At 40.7% G+C, this 24,336-nt stretch overlaps 3 protein-coding genes across 9 annotated transcripts in view; 2 read left to right on the top strand and 1 right to left on the bottom strand.

The window, feature by feature from the left end:
• Nucleotides 1–59: 59 nt before the first annotated feature.
• On the bottom strand, nucleotides 60–3,108 carry LOC111658978 (tripartite motif-containing protein 14). Its single transcript, XM_087175464.1, is given in 6 exon segments — nucleotides 60–1,419; nucleotides 1,507–1,640; nucleotides 1,717–1,739; nucleotides 1,862–2,095; nucleotides 2,204–2,299; nucleotides 2,423–3,108. Coding segments are annotated over 6 exon segments (1,683 nt in total). The 5' UTR covers nucleotides 3,020–3,108; the 3' UTR covers nucleotides 60–820.
• Nucleotides 3,109–3,799: 691 nt separating this feature from the next.
• LOC111659006 (delta-1-pyrroline-5-carboxylate synthase-like) lies at nucleotides 3,800–10,676 on the top strand. Of its 2 annotated transcripts, none has more exons than XM_023411809.2 (17): nucleotides 3,800–3,956; nucleotides 4,515–4,632; nucleotides 4,758–4,909; nucleotides 5,087–5,236; nucleotides 5,336–5,440; nucleotides 5,533–5,685; nucleotides 6,096–6,186; nucleotides 6,769–6,893; nucleotides 6,990–7,134; nucleotides 7,234–7,307; nucleotides 7,753–7,852; nucleotides 8,234–8,454; nucleotides 8,576–8,713; nucleotides 8,796–8,991; nucleotides 9,190–9,311; nucleotides 9,506–9,788; nucleotides 9,938–10,676. In XM_023411809.2, exons 2-17 carry the CDS (start codon nucleotides 4,536–4,538, stop codon nucleotides 10,117–10,119), a joined length of 2,334 nt encoding a protein of 777 aa, XP_023267577.1. In that variant the 5' UTR covers nucleotides 3,800–3,956; nucleotides 4,515–4,535; the 3' UTR covers nucleotides 10,120–10,676. The 2 variants fall into 2 exon arrangements, with proteins under 2 accessions (XP_023267577.1, XP_023267576.1); XM_023411808.2 differs by having other exon boundaries at nucleotides 5,533–5,691.
• Nucleotides 10,677–11,094: 418 nt separating this feature from the next.
• ate1 (arginyltransferase 1) overlaps nucleotides 11,095–24,336 on the top strand; it is a 50,225-nt gene continuing 36,983 nt past the window's right edge. For 2 of the 6 annotated variants that reach the window (XM_087175463.1, XM_087175461.1), the window contains exons 1-7: nucleotides 11,095–11,256; nucleotides 15,000–15,063; nucleotides 15,204–15,266; nucleotides 15,448–15,551; nucleotides 15,829–16,065; nucleotides 20,507–20,721; nucleotides 23,386–23,514. In XM_087175463.1, coding sequence (XP_087031589.1) covers nucleotides 11,157–11,256; nucleotides 15,000–15,063; nucleotides 15,204–15,266; nucleotides 15,448–15,551; nucleotides 15,829–16,065; nucleotides 20,507–20,721; nucleotides 23,386–23,514 — 912 coding nt within the window. In that variant the 5' untranslated portion in view covers nucleotides 11,095–11,156. Of the gene's footprint in view, nucleotides 11,257–14,999; nucleotides 15,064–15,181; nucleotides 15,267–15,447; nucleotides 15,552–15,828; nucleotides 16,066–20,506; nucleotides 20,722–23,385; nucleotides 23,515–24,336 lie in introns of those variants that run through there. The other 4 variants (XM_023411813.2, XM_023411814.2, XM_023411815.2 and 1 more) reach the window with 4 other exon arrangements.

Genomic DNA, 24,336 nt, shown 5'->3' with positions numbered 1-24,336 from the left:
AAATGCAGATAAAATGTATGATAATGGGTTCCTGTGTCATTCTAGTTTTCATGAACAAGATCAAAACAAGGTTACATTTCATCACCACTGTTTAAAAGCTTATTATGTAATGCAAAGTTCTGTGGATGAGCCCCAAAATAAACAGTGAGTCAAAGAACTTAGTGAAAAGAAGCAAATTGGTGGATAAGAGTTTTCATTTTACTCTTTTCAAAAAGTTTTAAAACATTAATGTACAAAGAGAAAACCATACTGTAAGATTAATAATAATAAAAAGAGATCTAAGTCTTATGTCCTCTATACACATACAGTGTTCATGTTATTTGGCCTCACTGACTATTGTTTGCTGCAGGGCAGCAGCTCTGTAAGGCCACTGACATGTGAGAATGAAGGCTTACATGTTCTTGAGGGGACAATTGTACAAAGATCAAGCCAGTAGTTTACCCAGAGGTCATTTTCTTCCTGAACTAGGCTACATCAGGTCGAACATGAGAACTGCTAAGCCGCTGAACGAGAAGCTAGACTTTACTGCAGAACAAAAGTGCTGTTTGGCGATGCACCTGATACCACTTGATAAAATATTTACTGTTACATGACAACTGCAAACAATGGAAAGTTATTATAGGGATGACTATATGACTATAGAGAAGACTAAAACACCAAAACTCTTCAGCTATAATTTTATTACTTAACAGCTTAATTTTTTACACAAACACATGATTTTAAGCATGTATGATATTTCCATCGTTTGATTTAATCTAACCAAAAATGGAAATAAAATATAGAGTTTGATCAGTGTATCATTTAAGGTTGTCCTCCAAGATCACTCTATATCTCCATCTCTGTTTACATGCCACTCCTAGGGATCCTTAATGCAAAACAAGGTAAGAGGCTGCCTGTTCAGTCCCTTCACATCAATGCATGGGTTTAGCATGGGGTACAGAGGCTCTGTGCACTGCACACAGAAAGAGTGAAGCAGGGTGATAGCATCAGCATCGTAGAATGACAGCTCCCCCTTCTGGAGATTGGTCAGTATACCCAGCTTTCTGACTCTCTTTCCCACTGACAGTTGCTTCTCCTGGGTATCATGACATGCCAGGTACTGCCCATCTCCATGGTAGATGCACCAGGATGTGTTGGTCACACCCAGGCTGGAGGAACTCTGACTTGATCCATCTTTTTTATCAGCTGGTCCAGTGGTCATACCTATCAGCCAGTAGGGTTTCTCCTGGACAATGACCTCCCAGTAGTGCTGGCCAGTAGTAAAACTCTCCTGAGCCAGGACACTGCACTGGGAGTCATATGGTTGAGGGCTCAGATCCTCGCTGACAGGTTCTCTTCTCCAGTACACTTGCTTCCTGTCTTGGGATATTTCCAGTTTCGGATGGGCTGTCTTGGAGTCCAGAGCAGGAGAACTTAGATCTGCAAATATAAATCTACAATTGGTACACTACTACGGACGTAGCGGGGGTTGATTTTAGATTGGTAAATATTTGGTACTTTACTAACATGACCACATTCGTGGAAAGTGTTGGGACAGAGCCACCGAAAGCTCGTCCACCAGCTTTTCTACGGTTCTCAGTTTCTCAGGATCACACAGAACCCTGTCTACTTCCTGGATAGGTGCTAAATCCAAAGGTTCACTGCAATAAAAACTGAACACCATTAGAGGGCCAAAAATAAAGCAGCTAGGATGGAAAAGAGAAATTATATACTCACCAAAGATTCTGTGCTGTGATTTGCTGTTGAAAATAAACAGGTCATGTACAGCTGCAGTCACAGAAAATATATAATCTGCATTTGTGCTACACATTCACATGTCACATTATCACAATGACACACTGTCATAACAAGAGGTACCTACCTGCAGGAATCTCAGATCATTTGTGTCCTGTAGGAGTGATTTGCTGGAGGCTCTGAGGCTATCTATCTGTTTGATCTGGGCCTCCATGATGCCCCTCTGGGCTTCTAGCCACTCTGTCATGTATGTCTCCTCTTCATCTATAATCTGCATCATCAGGCGCTCATCACCATCCAGCACGACGCGGATTCTGCTGTACTTGTCTGAGATTCTCTCTCTGAAATCTGCAGCAGACTTCTAGGAAATAAAATAAAAAAAACATTGTTTGAATACATACAAGAGGGGATTATGTTAATGATTTAAAAAAAATGTGATTAAAAAAGGCAGCTTTCATATTGATTGTACCACTGTTTGCGTATACAGTGACTCCAAGTCCTTGATGGCAAGTTCTGCTTCGCTTCTCCTCTTCAGCAGTTGGTTCATAGTGGTCTCTAACATGCCCTAAAGACAGAAATACAACAGGCCTATAGAAAATGAATACCCTGACAGAAAAATAAAGAAATAGTCATCACACTTAAGGAAATAAAACACACTAGCCAATGACAACACAGTACTGATATTCACCTTGAAGTGTACGCAGGCATCATGGAGTTGAGATGCTTTGTGGTTCTTGTGCATGCCAACCAGGACACACAAACAACACACAGGGACCCTTTCCTCCATACAGAAGAGCTTGAGCTCATCACGATGCTCCCTGCACTTCAGAGACAGCGGATCTCCTGTCACCTCCACAACTGTGTGCTCCCTCAGAGCAGACCTCTGCTCGTGCAGCAGGGCATGAGCCTGGCACAGTGAGGCATCACAGGTCAGACAGGTCTTTATGGCCACTGCTGGCGTGTCTATGCAGTGGTCACAGTGGATGGTTGAAGATGATTTGGTTGCCCTGCTTGGAGCTGTTGTCTGTAGCTGTGCTGTTGGTGGCCTGTTAGTGGTGAAGTCCTTTACTTTGGTCTGAAGCCTGGTGTTTATCTCCAGAGTGAGGTCAGAGGGGAGGAATATCTGACACTCTGGACAAAAGAAAGGACCTTCATTAGGCCCATCTGTTTCCCAGACAGCCTGGATACAGGTGAGACAGAAGTCATGTCCACATGGGAGCGTCACTGGATCTGTGAAGAAATCCTGGCAGACAGGACACTTCCAACTTTCCTCAACCGTCCCCATAGCTCTGCTTGCACCTGGTATGGCAGCACAGTGTGCTCTGTGCTCCCAGCCTTCCTGCTCATGAATGTTTCAAAGGCCTCAGTGTCAGATTACTAAAGAAGAGTTGATAGCTTCCAGTAGCTGTTTCACACCATTGACTTTCAGGGAGACCACACAATGGCACATTTCCAACAAACTGGATTAGGTGAAATAAATGACCAGTTTTTTGTTCTAGATGTAGTTTCGTTAAAAAAAGAAACAAAGGAATCAATTTTAGTATGAACTTTCATCCTTGAACTGTGGTTTGAAATAATAAACGAAAGTCGCTTTTTCAGAAGCTTTCAACAGCATCTCAAGCATCTTCATCAGCAAATACTGGCATGACAGCTTGACGAGTTATTAAGTCAGAAAACGAATTAAAATTTATGGAATGTGCCTACACTAATATCCAGCGTTAATTAGAGCTGTTATATTGTTATATGGTCAGCTTTACAATTTGTCATGAATACACTGTTATTTTTCATAAACAAATATGTGACATTGTGTTTTATTTGATGAATTCGGATAATTACATTTTTACAGGTGATGTTTTTGAGTCGTGTTTAAAGTCAAAATGAATCCATATTATAACTATGAAACATTCATCCCACACATCAAAATAAAAATGCATTTACTCTCTTGTTCCTGTGCTTGTACTTCCCATAGCTACGCAAAGTGTCCGCCCATCAAAAGAACTATTTCTACGTATGCAACAGTTGATCTGCTTTAGTCAGTCTCTTCCTACGTGAACATATCCTACGTAGACGTCCTTCGTGAATAGCTCAATTAACGCTGTACTCAACCAACGTGGGCTGTGGATGTGGCAGCAAAGTAACGCCAGTCCTGCTGACTACGTGTCCTCTGCAGTGCACTCACAAGTGTAGTTGTGGTTCGTGTTTGTATATTTCCGTATTGTCTGGTAAGTAGTCCTTTTGTATAAATATTCTTCCGTCCATTTTGCCAGAGATAACCGCTTTGCAGTGAGGTAGCCGGTCATTGCTAATGCTAGCTAACGTTAGCTAGCCCCAAGTATCACTGAATAACAGCAGTAACACTAAACAAATAGCTCCAGTCTGTTAGCCATATTAACTAACTTGCTAACTTCAGTTACTTCACATATGTTGGAGGTTTTTGGTGTGAATAGCGCCTAGCCCCTGGCTATTTAGCTAATGTTTTTAGCAAATGTTAATAAACTATCTAGTACAAATATTGTCATCTTCACTAGGTCAGTATGCCAAGTTCAAGTACCAACACAGTGCTGAACATCATAATGCATAGATTTCCAGTTACTAAATAATGCTCAAATTAATAATAATCTTTATTGGTTTTGTTATGGTATTTTATCTTCTTCATACTTTAAGCCTTTATGTAGATAGCCACCCATACACACTGTCTATCAATCCTTAAGGCTGCATATCACAGATGAGGTTATTGCACTGTTACAGTAACCTGGCACTGGTTTATGTGTTCATCACAGCTGTCCTCAAGCATCAGTGCCATGTTTGCCAGGCTGGCCTTGTGCTCTCGCCTGCCATCCAGAAACTGGCAGTCAAATTGCAGTCGAGTTTCCATCAGAGCTTTTTCCCAAGCTAAATGTGAGTAATCAGCCAACTTCTTACCTGAAGTGGACATTGTTCTCACCATCTCTTTCCCTTTGCTATGTATGATACAATGATGCATGCTGATGAGTAATAAAATGTTACTGTGTTTTTCTCTTCAGTCTCACTCCCACGTCCCCATGGGAAGTCTTTTGCCCACCGCAGTGAGTTAAAGCAGGCCAAACGCATTGTAGTGAAGCTGGGGAGTGCTGTGGTGACACGTGGAGATGAGTGCGGCCTGGCACTGGGCCGACTGGCCTCAATAGTAGAGCAGGTAAAACCACATTAATATTGTTGATACAGACAAGAGATGAAATTTTGTTGATGATAGTTGTTTTTTTACGTGCGAACAAATGTGAGACAGCACACATTACAAAGTGGACATCCTTGATGAGTGATCTTGGCCATTAAAGAGGAACTTGAATGGTGTTGTCCTCGTCTGTCCTATCAGGTGGCCATGCTACAGAATCAAGGCAGGGAGATGATGATTGTCACCAGTGGTGCTGTGGCGTTTGGGAAGCAGAGACTGAGACATGAGATCCTGCTGTCTCAGAGTGTCAGACAAGCCTTGCATTCTGGACAAAACCAACTCAAAGACATGGTGAATAATAGCATTTAACCCCAAATAGGACATAAACATTTGTTAGATTTTGTTCATAACCTTGTATTTTAACCTTAGTGAAATTTCTCGGTTTTTCAGTCAATTCCAGTTTTGGAGGCAAGAGCCTGTGCAGCTGCTGGACAGAGCGGTCTGATGGCGTTGTATGAAGCTATGTTCACCCAGTACAGCATCTGCACTGCACAAGTATATACTAGACTTTTATCACAGAATACAATGCTGACAGAGAATGACTGAAGCATCTTTACATTTTCTTGCATTTCGGTCTCCTTCTTTAGATTCTGGTCACCAATCTGGATTTCCATGATGAGCAGAAGCGCCGCAATCTGAACAGCACACTTCATGAACTGCTACGGATGAACATAGTTCCTATCATCAACACCAATGATGCTGTTGTTCCACCCCCTGTTCCCAACAGTGATTTACAGGGGGTAAATGTGGGTACTGTGTGATGGGCGCACTGGGAATGCTAAATGTTGTCCAGAGTTGTGGTGGCTTGCCTAAAGCATGCATACACAAAAGACGTATTTTTCTTTTCACTTACATTTCCACCCTCACTGACACTTACTTCTTGGACGTATGGTTTAATTTTTGTGGTTGCTTTAAATGTTCTCTGCTAATTCAAACGTGGTTTTCTTATTTTCTGCCATTATATCGTGCACAGAGCTACCTGTGTTATCTCCTTTTGGAAAGAGGTGAACATATGTTGTTTGTTTTACACCTGAATGGGACTGTCAGGCTTTTGTTGCATGGTAGCAACTGACAAGATGTTATTCTACAGTATACTGTGAGCTACAATGACTTTCCATTTGGCTTAATGAATTTTCTGTTTGTATTTCAGGTAATAAGTATCAAGGATAATGACAGCTTGGCTGCACGACTTGCTGTTGAAATGAAAGCGGACCTCCTTATTGCCCTGTCTGATGTTCAAGGTACAGATAAAACCATTCATTTGTTGATGTATGTTAATTTGCATGTAAGCATTAATTTTAGTTCACTGTATGTGCTATTAAATGTTTTCAAAGGGGCTACATCTAAGGAATAAATAAATAATTAATTTCACTCTGATTTCTTAACACATTCAACATAATTTATAACAAATTATGTTATTGGTAAATTATTATATTGAGTACCAAAACACTGAACCAAAATCCCTTTAAAAACATATAAATATGTCACACAGATAAAAACTTCAAATCTGTTTTTGAGGGGGTGACCAACAAATAATAAATTTTACAGAGACAGTATATAATTGACACATGTTAAATAAAGTTCAACACTAGTTCACAAAGGCCTCTGATTCTCTCTTTCACCTTCCATATTAAGCCATCTCTGCTTTGCTTTTATTCATTACCTTATGTCTCTGAGTCATATATAAATAGTAAACTTTCTACTGTACATACTGTCTGGTCATACCGTCTGGTCAGGTTTTTCTTGATGAAAAGATATCAATATCAGCGTGACTGCTTCGGTTCTATAAAGGATTTAAAAAGGAAAACAATTCTGTCCAACAGGCTTATTCGACAGTCCCCCGGGAACAGATGATGCCAAGCTTATTGATATATTCTATCCTGGAGACCAGCAGTCAATCACGTACGGCACTAAGTCCAGAGTTGGCATTGGCGGCATGGAAGCCAAGGTCAGCATGACAGAAAGTATTTGATTTCACAGTGTAAACAGGACTGAGTTGGTTTAATGATGAAAAAGTTATACTCAAGGATTTTGTCTGAATCAGGTCAAAGCAGCACTTTGGGCACTACAGGGTGGGACGTCTGTTGTCATTGCCAATGGCACAGATCCTAAAGTCACAGGCCATGTCATCACAGACATTGTGGAAGGGAAGAAAGTTGGCACCTTCTTCTCAGAAGTGAAACCTGCAGGTAATGGGTAAAACCATCTGGAAAGAATATTTTACTCACTTGTGTGTGTGTGTGTGTGTGTTTTTTTATATTTGATGCACGTGTTTTTGACACCACCAGGTCCAACTGTGGAGCAGCAGACAGAGATGGCCCGGCATGCAGGCAGGGCTTTGGCCTCCCTGCTCCCTGAACAGGTGAGTTTCTTGCTCCCTCGATGTGGTGGGGCTAACTGAAGAGACGTTTTAAAATATTATATAGTATATGAAGACTATTTTATCAAGAGGTCCAAATTGTTTTAGGCTCGATTGCAGCAGAATCATCTCCAATGTCAAATCAATATCTTTTTATATCTTCTCTCACTGACACAGTGAAATAGCACTTGCAGTTTAATCAAACATGTTTTCATTAAGGTGATCTTTAGGTCAAATCCCCTAATTACAGTATATTGACCTCATGTCATTCCTAAATTAATTAAATGCCAAGATTAAAAACAGGAAAAAAGTAAAAAATCATTTTCACAACGAGATGCAGGGAGTTGCCAATTTCATTTAGTTTTAAGTTCTTCTGGTAGCGGCTTTAATTACTCTGTAAGTCTGGTATGTGTTAATAACATTGAGGTGTGTTTATTTTTTTTTCCAGAGAGGAGAGATCATCTGCTGCCTTTCTGAGCTGCTCACAGAGAAGAAAGAAGAGATTCTCAGTGCCAACAAGAGAGACATGGAGTTAGCAACAGCATCAGGTACAGTCACAGAGAAGAGACACTCATCACCTTAATCCACAGCTGCCTGACTCAAACGTCATGCCCTGCCACTCATCTGTAGCAGGGGAAACTGACATAAGAAGGAGGCTTTGATCATCTGGTTGTCAGCATTGGTTGACATTTGCCCTAGCTCTGGTGTCCATCAGCCATGTTGGCAGTAAGATGCTTATGAATGCATAGTACTTGTAAGTTTTGCAGGAGTCATTGTGTGCCTTGTGTTGTAGGGCTGCATGGCATTGTGTGTAGGGAGACTGCTCTTAGTCTCTGTTTGCTGAAAGCAGAAAGACTTACTCTGCACAGATCTATGGAGTAATGCATTGTCTGTATTTACTCATATCTTTCATGTATCTCTCCTCATAGGTCGTTTCTCCCAGGCTCTGATCGACCGCCTGAGTCTGTCAACTGCTAAGCTAAACAGCCTCGCCATTGGCCTCCGTCAGCTTGCTGTGTCCTCCAGAGATAGTGTGGGACGGGTGCTGAGGAGGACCAGGGTGGCCAACAACCTGGAGCTGGAACAGATCACTGTCCCCATCGGTGTCTTGCTGGTCATTTTTGAGTCGCGTCCTGATTGTCTCCCGCAGGTCAGTGAAGCCCAGTGCTCAGCCTGTAGACTTAATCACCATTAGCTGCTGGTTTGCGAGACTTAATGACTTTGTCATTAAAAGTTAAACACTCATTCTCGTATTTGATTTTGTGTTTCAGGTGTCAGCTCTGGCTATAGCCAGTGGAAATGCTTTGCTACTGAAGGGGGGTAAAGAAGCTGCTCACACTAACAAAATTTTACATCAACTAACCCAGGAAGCACTTTCCATTCATGGGGTGACAGATGCCATTCAACTGGTAAATCTAAACACATTTTCACATCATTATTAACATAAACTCAGAAATTCTGTAATATCCTAAAATGTACCTTGACATGTAGGTGAGCACACGAGAAGAAGTTGAAGATCTTTGCAGACTAGATAAATTGATCGACCTCATCATTCCAAGGGGCTCATCCGAGCTGGTCCGGGAAATCCAAAGGGCAGCAAAGGGTATTCCCGTACTGGGCCACAGCGAGGGCGTTTGTCACGTCTACGTAGACAACGATGCCAGCATAGACAAGGCTATTGATGTTGGTATGTGTTTCCTGTGTGTAGCTGTGAATGTTGGAGATAATTTTGATATTTTGTATTTCTGCTATAATTTGGTCAAAGTATTTTACAGGTTGTAGGAGTACTTCTAGTAGTTGTAAGAGTTTATTATTTTTTTATTATGAACTTGTTGGGGTAACCCAGAACGTCTGAATAAATATCTTAACTTATGTTTTATTTTAGTTAAAGACTCCAAATGTGACTACCCTGCGGCCTGTAATGCCATGGAGACCCTCCTTATCCACAAAGACTTACTGCGAACTCCTATATTTGACCAGATCATTGATATGCTGAGAATAGAACACGTAAGAAACATTCAGAAACACTTCTTAACTTTGGGCGCAAATATTACACATAGAATTACATTATATGGTAAAATATTTTATATACTTTGATGAAGGTTTGTGCTCCAGAAACTGAGACGAACTTTCTGGAGAAATGGTTTGGCAGTTATTTCATGTCAATAAAGTATTTTCTGTTTATTTTTGATTTCTCTCAGGTGAAGATTCATGCAGGGCCCCGGTTTGCATCCTATTTAACTTTCAGCCCATCCGAGGTGAAGTCTCTGAGGTCAGAGTATGGGGACCTGGAGTGCTGCATTGAGGTGGTAGACAGCATGCAGGAAGCTGTGGACCACATCCACAAATATGGCAGCTCCCACACGGATGTCATTGTTACAGAAAACGAAGAAACTGCTGAACAGTTTCTGCAGCAGGTGGACAGTGCCTGTGTATTCTGGAACTCCAGTTCTCGCTTTGCTGATGGCTACCGTTTTGGCCTAGGTATGTACAGTATCAGGCATGGTTTTACTTCTCATTACTATCTGAAAAAAAAAAGAGAATATAATATACATCCTATTGTAAATGGATCTGACTGACCACTGTCTTGAAAATGGGGCAGAAGAGTTAATTTTACAGTACTTATTTTACAGGCGCTGAAGTTGGTATCAGTACGGCGCGCATACATGCCAGAGGTCCAGTGGGTTTGGAGGGGCTTCTGACCACCAAATGGATTCTTCGAGGAGAAGGGCACACAGTGGCTGACTTCTCTGAGCAAGGCAGTATGAAATACCTTCATGAAAACATCCCTATACCCCAGGGGAGTTTTAGTTAGGTGCTCAACCAAAAAGCCATCACCAGGAGTCAAGATAAGTGTTGTCTGCCCAGTTTATTTAAAGGATTGTGTCTGCCAGTAGCACTTCATCTTTTCAGCTGCTGCATCATCACCTGTATAAATCCCTCATGGTGGTGCAGGAAGCTTGCATGCATGCTGAATTGAGGCTATTTTTACTGGAAAAACAAGTTCCTGGTTTTGTGAACCTGTGCATAAACCTCAGAATCTGTTTTTTTTTAAAAGATGAATACCAATCTCCTGACTGCTTCTTACACAATATACATATATATTATGGTAAAAAGAAAAAAGGAAATTAATTCCGTCATGTATGTGTGACAGTGTGACAGGTGAAACTCTTTCATCTGTAGTGTCATTTTTTTATAATGGCAGAAAAATAAATCATTGGTCCAGCTGTGATTTTTTAACTTATTTTTCTACATACAAACTCTCCATTGGTGTTTTTGTAATTTACTGTAAGTGTTTTGGGCGGGATTTTGGTTCAGTTTTATCTTGCTGTCCTTTTTGCACAGATGATTGAATAAATACAGTGTACAGTTCTTTACTCTTGATTTTGTGTTCTGTATCTGTCACAAACATAAATATTGAAAAATCATCATAAAGTCCATGGTTTACAAATGCATTTAATTAATAGCCTGATTTTAGTTATTGCACATTTTAATCGAGGTAAGTTTTTTAAATATACAGTAATGCTAACCTTCAGTAGCTTAACAGATTACTCTTTTCAGACTTGGTTCTACTCTCAAATAGTTGCCACCCTTGCACCTATTATTTGCGAAGAGAACATAAACCGCTCATTTTAGACATGTAAACAATACAGTGGTTCATTTCTGATTAAACCAACGTGTACAACTCAAAGCTGTTTAGATATAAGAGGTCTGATGTTCAGTACTTTGGAATTTCCTACATGCCATCAACGCAGCACTGGTGACGTCCTAGGTGTGGGCGGAGTTTTAACGTCCAGCAGTACTTGCCCGGACACCGGGCAAACTCAGCTGTCATCTGTTTCGATACTAAAGATGGCAGGAAACAAGTCTTACACTATAGTAGAATATTTCGGCGGCGATGACGGTTACCGCTGTGGTTACTGCAAAAATGAAAAGGGAAATTTTTCTCATGGTAAGTGTCTAATGAATTATTGAAGAAACACAGCTAGATGGTATAGCAGAACTAGCGGATGCTAAGGACCTAGCTCCGTCTACTTGCTGGGCTAGTGACCGGTTTTGATTAGAGTGCTTGCGAACTGTAATCCAAATGTAAATTTGACTAAGCTATAGCTGATGTACTGACTCCGGAAGACAGTACACAGTGAGTAACAGATTAGTTAGCGTACTCGCAACGTTACTTGGATGATGTTCAGGTTATTGACGTAGCTGAGTGTCTAGCCATTAGCGTCTTTCAGCACAACTGTTTCACACTGTGAAACAAAACAAGACTGTTGAAGAATAAAATTTGCGATATTGAGCTGTTGTTGAATGGCTATTAAATTTGGAAATAATGAGTAACTCAAGGCTAATGCTGTAACATGACCAGATTAGCAGCAGACTTGTTAACATCTCTATTAGCATCTAGCTAACGAACAGTATATAAGCAGTGCAGGACAGGAAAACACGACTGTTGCCCTCACACGCGAAAGTGCGGCTGCCTTTCTTCCATTTGGCCTGCCCGTCTGTGACACCGATATAGAGGCCTTTAAGTATCAGATGAAATGCGGAAATGAAGAAAAGCGCTAACGTGTGTTTAACTGTCACAGTAATATTTTGGTGTATATAGTTTATAGCTGATGGTAAGAGCACCGGGGTTTTATTTAATGTTACTCAAAGCTAAACGCTTTTAGGTCGCATTATATAATTGAAGTGAATTGCGCTTTAACTACAATAGTTATTCATACTTTTTTGAGTTGACTAAGTTTTGCAGGTGTAGCAGACAGTGTGGATTATATTATAAACCGAGTGGAGTGCTGTAACAGCATAAACATGAGACGGAATATGAGACAGTGATAACAACATGCTGAAACAGAAGACAGTATGTTTACGACATGTACCGTTAGCAATCTCAACAGACTGTGCAGCCTTGTTACTATGGCAGCATCATCAGAGATAAAATGGTGATACATTTAATGACCCACATTCTGTATTTAATTCGATTGATTTTTACTCCTGGTTGAATGTAGGCAGATGAGAAAACGGTCTGTGCAGCTGTAATGGAAATCCTCTCTCCCTGATCCAGTTGTGAGTTGGTCAAGGTTCCCTTCCAAGTGAACAAGAATACAAAAACGGCCAATGGACAAAGCATTTAATAGAAATACATTTCTGTTCATATTCACTTATACTTCTCACACTGTCAATAGCATAGTATAGGATACCACTGCTTGATCCTAAATGAAGTCCAAACAACAAAATTGTTTGTTTACATATCTGTTTGTCAGGAAGTTTTAAAATAAATGCCAGACTTGCACAACCATATAAATTAATATCATAAAAAAAAAAGCTTGTTTATCATTTTTCAGTCAGTGGGGAACTAGTAACACACATTGAAAGCTCTAAGGCTGTATTTGTGAGTATTGTGTCTTGGGTAGCTCTGTTCCATAAAGGAGCCTTTCCACCCACTGCCTGTTATATAGCCGTATACTTAATGAAAAGTAAGAGAAGATTGGTATATTGCCAAATTTGGTGTATTAGGTTAATTCAGGGTATAGTTTCAATAGCCTGCTAAAATCCTGCATTGCCAGGATTTCACAAAAGGTTGACACAGACCACAGAATCACCTGCTATCAAGGTTTATAAGCGATCTATTGAAAGTTGGGGTGGACGGTTTAGCAGAGCTCAAAGGGCACTGAAATGAAAAGGTTGTACTGCCTGTTCAGAAAAACCTGCGCTATGTTAACTGCACTTTTAGAAGTTTGACTTTGATACAGAGCTATAAAAAAGCTGTGTAAGAAGATGGGAAGGGATTTTCCGTGCAGGAAAGAATAGTGTCATTCAGTTGAGGTGAGCAGGTGCGAGACAGGTTGACTATAATTAGACTTCAGGCAGTTCCTGGTGAAGTCAATGAGCGATTGGGCTCAGAGCCTGCAGACGATGCTGTTGTCTAATCTAAGAGTGGTAATGATGTTACATCATGTGGGCATGACAGGTTCTGGAGAATAGGGAAGACTGAACTGTCTGTGTAACTCTTATAGATGGTCCCTATGGATGTTAAAAGGTTAAAGGTTCCCTTTGTGGATACAGGTTAAATGAAAGTGCACTAGACTTGCAACTATAGAGTTGAATCTGTTATTTCAGGCCACTGGCTTCTGAAGTAATGTTGCAGCTTAATGCACCCTTAATAAAGCTGAAATGCTTTTATTTTCCTGGGAAGAGGTGTTGAAACAGTCTGTAGATCGACCGATATATGAGCACAGTGTTTTATGTTGTAATGTAGACTTTTCCAAGCAGGTGCTCAGTAAGATAATGTTTTCCTCGAGAGCAGTGGTTCTTATCAACAGTGTTGTTACATGAGAAGCAAAAGCGACTCCAAACACTACAGAGCACAACATCTGCCCTCCTCTGTGCTGCTGTGTGTGTCATGCCTCAGTGGAGGCTGGAGAATGGATCAGGCGCTCCATTTGTGTCATGATGACGGCAGCTGTTGCACTCACATCAAGCTCATAGGGCTTGATTCAGTCGAACTTTTGCTTTTTTAAACTTCTGACTTTCTGCCAGTTTTTGTCCCATTTTTTTTGGGCTTGCCGTGGTATTCCCCAAATTTACCTTCTCTTGAAAGTTTGTAGGATGTTCTGTTCAGTAAGTTTAACAGTGTTAATGTGGTTCAACCCTTAAAAGTCACAATCATCCATATAATATTTTTATTTAATTATTGGCAACATATGTTGTCAAGAATTGTATAAAAGAATGAAAGTTTCACAAAGCCTTTGATCCGGTGTGATTTAAAAAAAAAAAAAAATTTTATGCAATTTATTCAGTTTTTCTTTTTGTCAAACAAACCTGGATGCAAATAATAATAATGTTGTTTATGCAGCAGTATGTGTAGCTGCACCACAGTGTACAACAGACAAAAGATTTAGACATACTTACTGACATATCTGATCTATAAGATGTGTAAAAAAGGTGTTTTACCTAATACACATTGTTAATTAAAAGCCCCTTGATTGGTGGTCCAGTGATGATAATACCTCTCACAGAGTGTTTCTGCCATTGTCATTAAAGAAAACCTGCAGTCTCGCTGCTGTGTGTGTAGGCCTTAGAGCTGGCTCCAGTCATTCACTGTTTCAGTGTTTGTAGTGTCACTCTGTTGGCTCACACAGTGTTGTCCCATTGTCTCTGTGGACTCTGTGTAAGCAGCATTCTCCTGGGACATGGAACATTATACTCAGTTGCAAACTAAGTGTGTGTTGTGTGAACTGGTATACAGCCAGTTCCCTCGGTTGTTTTAGATGTAAACTGATAGTGGTCTCACCATAAAGTTTCTGGTGTGTGCGCATGAGCAAACTGTGTATATAGTTGCAGAAGAAAAGGTCAAGAGTTGACACAGGGAGCTCAGACCTCAGTTCTGGGAAGAAGGATCCAAGCTGCTCTGGCTACAAATAATAAATTTGTTTACATGGGGGCCTTAAAGCACTGTGGGAATGCACTTTGGGGGAAACTGTGATTTAAACTGTAACAAAAATATGGACCTTCCATCGGACTGTCAAGCAGCTTGCTGACAACTACGCATTAATTATATACATGCTTCCTATTTCAGCCTTATTTTATAATGAAAAGTGTTCTCTGGTTTTATGCGGATAAAGCAAAGTATAGCATTGTATTGTAAGAAATCATTTAAATGTTTTAAAGCAGTGATGTTGGTTTTGTTTTCTACAGGGATGTGGTCTCACACCATGACAGTACAAGACTACCAAGACCTCATAGATCGAGGATGGAGGAGGTGAGTAGCTGTCTCCTGGTTTCAGTTTGCACAGTTACATAAGCACCTTTTTGAATTTTGTCATTTATATAGAAACATCATGTTGAATATCTCAAATCATTGATAATGTATTTTGCAGTTAAGACTGTTCTCATTTTCAGAAGTGGGAAATATGTCTATAAGCCCATAATGAACAAGACATGCTGTCCACAGTACACCATCAGGTAATGAAATTTCGCTCATCAGAATTTCCTTCACAACTGACAAGAGCAGAATAACATGGAACACATGAAGATGGCCCATGGCAGATTGACTAATAGTCTTTTAAATATTTTTGTAACAGCAGAAATATATGTAAATGTATGTTGTTCTAACCAAACATTTACCTTTGTGCTCTCTGTCAAGGTGTCATGCAGTGAAATTTCAGCCTTCCAAATCCCACAAGAAAATCCTGAAGAAGATGAGCAAATTCATTTCTAAAGGGGAATTACCAACAGGACAGGATGATGGTGAGAGTATTTTTATTTTCATAACATAGTTATTAATATCCGTGTATTGTCTGATCATTTTCTCTGTATTGGCATTGTAGATCCATGAAAAAATGGATAAAACAGCAGTCACTCAGCTGTCAGCAGTCAACGCTGTTGCACTGTTGGACTGCAAATGCATCAGGATTCATGGTTGAAAATACATTTGGAGTTGGGCACAAACTCACAACAGGGTTTGTACTGTGGCTCTGTAGACCACAGTATCTGGTGTAAACGATACTGATTTTTTGCCTTGTAGGGGAGCCAATGGACTCTGTGTGTGAAGAAGCAGGTCCACGGGAACCGAGTAAAGTCTCTCACGCAGAAGTGAAGTGTCCTGTAGTGACAGACATTCAGAAGGAAGTAGCAGAGTGTCCCGCTATCACAGAGGTTCAGAAGGAGGTAGCTGACGCTTTGCCCACAGGCTCAGAAATGCCAAGAAAGGATCCTGTATCTGTTCCGGATGGAAGAACGACAGCCACACCTCCAAAACCAGGTAAGAAATCTAGTTCCCTTTCAAATGGCTTTTTTTTTCAATATAAAGAGCATGGACCATGAAGTTAGAGCTGCAATGATTCATGGATCTAAAAAAAATGAATCTGCAACTATTTTGATCATCACTTGCATTATCACTACATAATTTTTTACAAGCAAAAATGCTTGGGCAGTGGGAAATCATAGCATGCAGTTTTCAAGATTTACTTATATTTTATACACAAAACAATGAATTGATTTATCAAGTAAATAAATGGCAGATTAATTGAGGGTGAAAATAATCTTTAGTTCCAGGGACCATATGAATCCTTTAACTTGTATACAGCAGCATAATGCTAAATATATGCTGGTTCATGCCACCTTAGTGTGAATGTGATATTACAGCAGCTGCATGTATCAGTCAGTTAATGAGTTATTAGAGCAGAGAGAAGAGGCTAAAAGAACGTAATGGCTGACTGAGTAATGGAGTGGTGGCTCCACTACAGTTTGTATAATGCTTATGCTAATTATTATTAGTGTCATCAATCACTCAGGAACAGGATATCGTAGATTTCTTAAGATCTTGTGTTATGCTGAACGCATTAATTACTGCATGTATTTATCTCATTAACTCTCTTGTAACACCAAGATGTTATAATACCATCTTGGTAGGAACAGGTGGAACTTTTAAATTTACTGCATTTAATATAAGTATTTTGTTGGGGATGATGATATCGAGCAAATGAAAGTGCTATTTATTAACAGGTTAATCCCAGAACTGAATAGTCACTATTCAACTAGCCAGCCACGACTTTACACAGGACTGTGAATGATGGTTGGTTATTTGCTTTAAAGGAGCTATTTGTAAGATTTGCTATTGCTACATAGCAACGTTACCATTAACAGCTGTTTACTTACCAGTCTAGAAGAAACGTTGGGAGTTCAGCCTCAAACTTAATTCCTTGCTAACCAGCTAGCCCTGGCCCAGTCAGACTGTTTCGTCACTTATTGATACCGATTCACTGTAGTGTCCAGGCTGCCCTGAAGAAGTAGCACTTCTCGGAGGGACGTATTATAACTTCTTGTCTTGTAAACACAACAAAGGCTGAAACTCTTGGCAAGACTGGTGAGTAAACAGCTATTAATGCTAATGCTGGCTATGTAGCAATACCAAAATCTTCAAATACCTCCTTAAAGAGGCAGGTTGAATAGCCACAATAAAATCTCCTACATTTACTCTTAAGACTTGTCCCATCCTGACTCCACACAGTGTTGTCTACTCAGTACTTATTGTGTCTCCTAAGAGCAAGTGGCATCATGCTGTGGTTCTTCTGCGCCTACCAAAAAACTTGTTTGCTGTTTTCCTTTTTTTATTATTCATTTTGGATTTATTGAAAGTGCATTAAGGATGACTTAAGACATAGTGACTGTAGCTTTAATGACAATCGATGGCAATCAATTGTAAAACCGTCACTGTGGTTTTCTGCAATAGCAAAAGCACCATTGTTTGCCAGAGGGTGTCACTGTTCACCTTGTAATAGACTCCACTGTGCAGCGGTCTGGTGAATGAGGCTGCAGTGTCCTCAGTGTTTTCAGGAGTGTGTCTGGTTTGGGCTTATCTGTCATGTTCTCCTCTTTACTCTCCAGTACAGGATATCCTCACAGCCAACTCACAGTAATGAATTAATAACACTCGTAGTGAAGAGATAATAAACTCCCCATTAGACACAGGAAGCAGCACTCCTAACAAATGTTCTTGTTTCCTTCACCACTTTTCACCTACTTTCTTTTCCTCTCAAACATCTAATGAGAACACTCATCAGTCAAAAGACAACGACGTACTGTATATTGGAGCAGGAAGCTTGGTACTGGCACGAGTCGATCAAGATGCAGACATAAACATACAGAGAATTTTCAGCAGTGCCAGTGTCCTCCTGCTCTTACACCTGTGTCAGCAGCACCACACTCCTCCTGCTCAGACTGTCAGAAACAACAAGCTGTTTTAGGAGGCTAGCAAAGAGGAAGCAAAGAGGATTTACTATGTTGAGCCAGCGGTTCTCCACAACCCCCTTATTCACCTCCAACAGAAAACACCTGGACATATCTCTCCTGTAGCTTTATGACTGAAGCGCTTTATAGCTTTGGGCAGGTTCCAGCTCTCGCTTGAGAAAGCATGGCTCCCCATCTGCCATATATCGCACATAAAGCCAGAGGTAAACAGGTACAGAGGGACATATGGAAGGTGTTTTTCTTTTTTTGAAAGCTGTGTTGAGATCTGTTTTTGTGGGAATCAAAAGTGAAACATTCGTGGATTTATTTGTGCTCCGTCTTGAAAATAAGTCCTTTATCAATTCCGAAGACAGTGTAGCAGTAAAGAAGCTTAAGTCTGGGGAACTAGTCAATACTGAAATGAAAGATGAAACTATTTTTATTGCCCTGAAGGGACTCATTTTGTAACATTAACAGATGCACTAAATATTTATTTTAAAATGATTTTTTTCCAAAGTGAAATAATTTACCAGGGTTAGGGTTTAAGCAAGTCGAGCAAAGAATAGTGTTCATCAGTGTGCTGGTGCAGATTGTGGTATTGGTTAGAGTGGCAGCATGTTGGTTGATGACCCAAAATTGTGGCTTTGTAGGAAGCAGTGCAGTGTGTTTTTTTAAGTAGGCAGAGTTGACAGAGTGGTGGTATAACATACAGTTACCCCATAAAAAGACACTGCATCCACCCATGTTAGTATTTTAGTGGCTGCTCACAGATAACAGATATCCTCCTCCCACAGTAAATTAGTTTTGTGGCTCTACGTGTTTACATGCAAGAAAGCAGTATGTCACAATTCTAGCCAGTTTACTCTGATTGTGAGAGTCATATTTGTGCCTGGGGAAGCGGCGAGGGAGAGTGTCATAGCTTTTATGAAGTGCTAACTGCTGGAGCGAGAGCATCTGTCTTCCACAGGAACTGATCTGTCACACTTTATCTTAACCATGGCTGCATACGCTGTCCTCAGAAGTACCTGTGTCTGCGAGAGAGAGAGAGAGAGAGAGAGAGAGAGAGAGAGAGAGAGAGAGAGAGAGAGAGAGAGAGAGAGAGGCACGTGGACGAAGTGATCGTGGATAAGGTTGATGTGTTTGTGGTTGAGTCAGTGTGATGAACACAGTCCAGACTCTAGTTACTCTTGACCTTGCCGTGTTTATTCTGACAGGAAAACCATTTGCCCAAGCTATAACTCCCAGGGTTGTATGTTTATATCTGAGAAATGCTTCCCTTCTTTAGTGACTGTTATTGATACAAAACTCATATCTCAGAACTATTGAAATAATATCTATAAGGAGCTCTTGCTGTGATCCACATTTACTATTCACAGGATAGCATCTTACAGTAGACAATAAAGGACTTTAAATTTGAGTCAGCTGAAGCCGAATGCTGCCAGTGAACCTTGGCCAGTGCCAGAGTTTCCCTCTCCACTTGTCAGGACCGGGTGTCCCCCTCTTCCTTGTGACATTGACGGAGGAGAAACTTAGTAAGTGAGCTAATGGTGACGGCTGGCAATAGGACAAGCAGGAAATGGCTCTCGTTTCCTTATTGCTCCAAACAGGATGTGGGCGTGTAAACTGTTGACATGGGATGCCCGGAGAGCTGGAGGGCTTGGCAAGAGCCCAGGAGGAGGAGGATGAGGAGGAGGAGGAGGAGGATGAGGAGAAGCAGCAGAAGCATGAGGAGGGGCACTGAGAGAGGGAAATGGGGAGAGACTGAGTTGCTTCAGTGAATGTTCATGTTAGTCATGTTGAGAGAGAAAAACGGAGAGATTGTATGAGTGTGTGTTCTGTTAATAGAAACCTCAGGTGTGGCGAGCAGAGCTACTCATTCAAGTGTCCACATCACACCCTTAGATTCATTATATCTTCTGTTTCTGCTTCTTCTCTTCCTTTTATAAATACACACTAGCTATCTGCTAACTACTTGGACTTAACTACCACAGACCATATTGTTTTATAGCCTCCTAAGCCATGATGTAATGTAAAGACTATTGAGGCAGTGAAACAAGAAAATGACTTCCATAGGGCTCTTTGTTGAGACTGGCTTCTTAGGCAGGGGGTACACTAAAGCAAACATGGCAGCTCATTTGCCCAGAGGGGCAGGGAAAAATCCATCAAAAACATGGTGTAAGATTCACAAAATCTGTCCCAAATTTGAAAATCATCAACGTGAGCATCTTGAAGTTACCCCTTTTTATACTCCTGTGTTAAGTGTTCTTCAGAAGGCAGCATAAAAGCAAAACTTTTCATCCACACCCTGAAAGGATTTATTGAGTTATTTCTTAAGTGCCTATTTTTCTGGAAAAGCTTTGAAAATGTGATGGCGTGTCTTTTGCACAAAAGCAGATTAACAATGATGTTTTTTTTGTAGCACTCCTCCTAACCGGCACCCTCTTCCCTTCTTCTCGCTTTTCTCTGAGCTGCAGGGATGGGAGCTGATCCTAGCCGGCCGCCATGTCGGAAGGCCAAAGACTTAAGGAAGGAGCGACGTATCCAGAAAGAGCAGATGAGACAACACGCTGACGGGGTCTCCTCTATTGTCTCACCTACTCCAAGCACCCCCACCCAGACCAACCAACCCAAAAATCTGGAAGATTTCATCAATGAGTCATTGCCTGACAACTCTTCTCATTGCCTTGAGGTGAGCAGAAATAAAGAGTAGCTGCTTTGTTTTCTCTTTTTATGTGACTTGGAATAAACATTAGCCTATTGTGATGATTCCAGCTATCATTAAGAAAAAGTGTTGTTGGTTTAGCTTTCCGTCTCCATAATGTTTGGATTCAGTTAGCTTGAAAATTTGGTTTCATAGAGCCCTCTTCCCTAGCCCCAGTGACTTCACCATGTGTTTATGTGTGCTGAGAGGATAGCTGGCCAAAGCAGAGTGGAAAAACCACCCCTTCCCAGTTCGAATTCAACCAAATGACAGGCACACCACACAAACTGGGTCGCGTTACCCTGCTGATGACATTAAAACCACAGCTCCCAGCTCAGCCGGTACGAGAGGACATGGAAATGAACTGTTGGCAGGAAGCAGCACAATGTAGAAAGATCCCTGGCGAAGGCCTCAAGCTGAGGTTGGTAGTGTAACGTCATTCTTGGTCTTGACCAAGATTTGAGCCAGATGCAGTGATGAACCAGGCAGTGTCTGTCTCGTCTCTGTAGCCCCTGAGACTAGACTTCCTCCCGCTTCGTTCTTTTCAATTGGATTAATTTGTTTGCCTGCAGTTATGGTTAAATTTCACTAAGTGGGGATGAATACAAGGTTATCTTTTGCAAATGAAGGTTAATAATATATTTTACAAGTGAAATAATTGAGAGATGCCTGTATTTATTAAAGAATATGTGGCTAAAGGAACAATTTGGATGATAAGCAACTTAATGAATCAATGTGATGTTGAGTCTTGGCTTTCTGAACTGTTGACTGAGTTCAAAGAGGCTTTCACACCAGCACCAGAGGATAGCTGTTTACACAAGAGCAATTAAATGCAGCGCAGCTCAGTTTGACCCTAAGCACGTCCATGTCACGCTATTTGACTGATGGGAAAAAGATAAATGTGACATCTTCGAAAATAAATATAGTCAGGAAAAGGAAATTTGGTGATTAAACATCCCTTTGCCTTGGTGGTGCCATAGGCTCACCTTAGTGTGAAACTGCTCAGTTGAAATTTTTCTCTTGACATGTTTGTTACACAATCTGGCATCTGTGGTACTTTTGAAGTAATTTAAATGCAGTGCAAAGAGATAAGTGACAGTGACAGGGAAGTCAAGTTCAGATGTATGTACAGTCCCGTAGTAACCTGTGTCCGGGCTTTAAATGCAGCTTTGGTTTGACTATCCACCACCAGGGGTCAGTGTGAGAACGTGATTCAGAGCCCCTCAGGCACCTCAGGAAAGTGTGGAATTGTTCATCCGCTATTCTCCTCATGAGTATTGTCTACCATCACCACACTTTTCTCATTAACATAATGTCTCCTCTGTTATATTACTTTATAATGGTGTAGTGAAATATTCAGGTTCAGGGCAGAACATGTTTCAGTTAAAGAGAAAGAGAGAAAACATGATCTTTCATTTTAATTAAAGCCAAACAAAAGCCACTGGTATTATGTGGCTTTATTTGAACATTCTTAAAGTGGTCAAGCATTTTAGACTTGGTGTCAAATTTCAAGACTGTTATGAGAATTGTTAAAATTTCATTTTCATGCTTTCCACCAACTGCTGCAGTGTTGGTTCACCAAAAGGATTTCAGCCTATCAAAATATATATCTAGCTTTAGTACAAAATTAAAGAGACCGAACTTGAGCATTGTCCTTTTATGTAAGAGGCCCAACGTCTCTGTTTGACTAAAGGATGTGGATGCCAAGTGGTCATATGAGAGAGACCCACTTAGGTCCAACTCAAACAAACCCCAGGTTCAGTTCCTCTATCCTGTCCGTCCAGGGGATTCATATGGCAAAGCCTCTGTGGCCAACAAAAGCTTCCAAACGAAGAGACGGTTAATTAAATGGGGCCGGAGGATGAGAAAGTTGAATTCATCTGTAGATTTTGTGACATTAGCAACACTCAGCCAAATTTTCTCTCCATCACAGGCTTCTCCTGATCCTCCCTGTTAAGACTGATTTATAGCACTGCATGGACAACATTAAGAAATGCTGTGTGTGAGGTTGCAAATGGGTCTTAGCATGAATATCTTTATGCCTTGGTTTATTATGCATCTATCACATGTATATATGGATTCATTGATTTGGTAACTTGCATGTTTTTTTTGTTTGGTTTTTTTTGCTAACTTGGGGTAGGTTAGCTGAGCATGAACTCATTGCACTTGAAGTAATAATTCAACACGTAAACAAATTTGGTTTGTGGTTTCTGTTGGACATGATCAGGATGAAGAATAAAACGACATGGTGAAGCATTGGAAATGGGCTCATACACACACTACAATAAATAGGCTAATGATTATTCCTGCTTTTTCTGCAACAAATGTTTTTTTTTTTATGTGCAATTTTGTGTCACAGTGGAGATGGACATAACTCACCCCACTCTGTACTGTTCTTGTTCTCCCATGAAGCTTCAGATAATCCAAAGTTGGATGTTTTTGAATTTGTCTATAAAATGGTTAAAACTCTTAATGACACTCAGCTGCAAGAGGGTGGGTTTATGTCAGTCTCTCTCTCTTTTCACAGCTCTTTCACACTTTTTCTCTCTTTGATTTTTTTTTTTAAATATACAGTATATCCACTTATGTTATTCTCAGCACTTCTTATCCATTTTGATGTTAACCCCTTGTCTGCCCATATTCTTTTTGAAGGTGAGGCTAGTGCGCTCCAATCCCCCTAGCCCGCAGTTCAAAGCCTCTTTCGACGCCTCCTACCAGGTGTACAAACTCTACCAGATGGCCATTCACAAGGACCCTCCTGACAAACCCTCCGAGAGCCAGGTCAGAGGGTGGGGGCCGCATAGGTCAACCTGCTTTAGGGGCACTCAGGGAGGGGGGCAGAGGGCTGAAAAGTTTGGGTGCCTACAGGGGCATCAAAAGGATTTTATCTTGCTCTAATCATTTGGTCCCTTTTCAAAATTTCAAACTTTCTATATCATATAATACATAGAGAAATTTATCATTGGTTCAGTTCTTTTTTGTTGTAAGCGCCAGGTGTGATTCGTATGTTTATGATGTTTTTATACATTTTTTTTAAACAAATGCAACACAGGGAGTAATATTTTTGGATGTGTCTGTTTATTTGTAATTATTATTTACTTAGTAACAGTATTTAGTAACAGTTAGTCATTGTTAAGTTTATACTTTAATTATGTAATGGGTATTGTTTTTACCTTTTTTTTTTTTAAATTTTAAATCATAATGAACCACAGTCAGGACTGCACCTTAGATATCTACAATTGGAAACAAGATTGGAATTGGTAAATAATTGGTGCTTCAACTTTCCAACATCAAGCCTCAGGGGGAAAAACCAAAATGTCTGTATGAATGAAAAAAAAGTGAATTAACATGTTAGTATTAAAAGAGAGTGTATGTGTATAAGAGCGTGAGTCAAAGGGAGAGGAAATGGAGGGGAAAATGTTTCCATACGCCACGGTTGAGAGCAGTGTTTCTCCAGGTGTCGGAGTTGGCCCTCAGTCGACCAGCAGGGTCGTTAGTCTTGAGTTGTTTCAGTTTTTTTTTTTTTTTTGGAGGGGGGCGGGGGCAGTTCATCAGCTGAGCGCACCCGGCCTTCACACATTTACCTCGTCTGTGCCCCCCCCC

The sequence above is a fragment of the Seriola lalandi genome, unplaced genomic scaffold (genome assembly GCF_002814215.2).
Source record: "Seriola lalandi dorsalis isolate HSWRI2012SDOR001 ecotype SW California unplaced genomic scaffold, Sedor1 jcf7180002054470, whole genome shotgun sequence".
NCBI lineage: Eukaryota > Metazoa > Chordata > Actinopteri > Carangiformes > Carangidae > Seriola > Seriola lalandi.
Note: the sequence above shows the minus strand (reverse complement) of the source record. Positions and strands in the feature narration are given on the sequence as shown.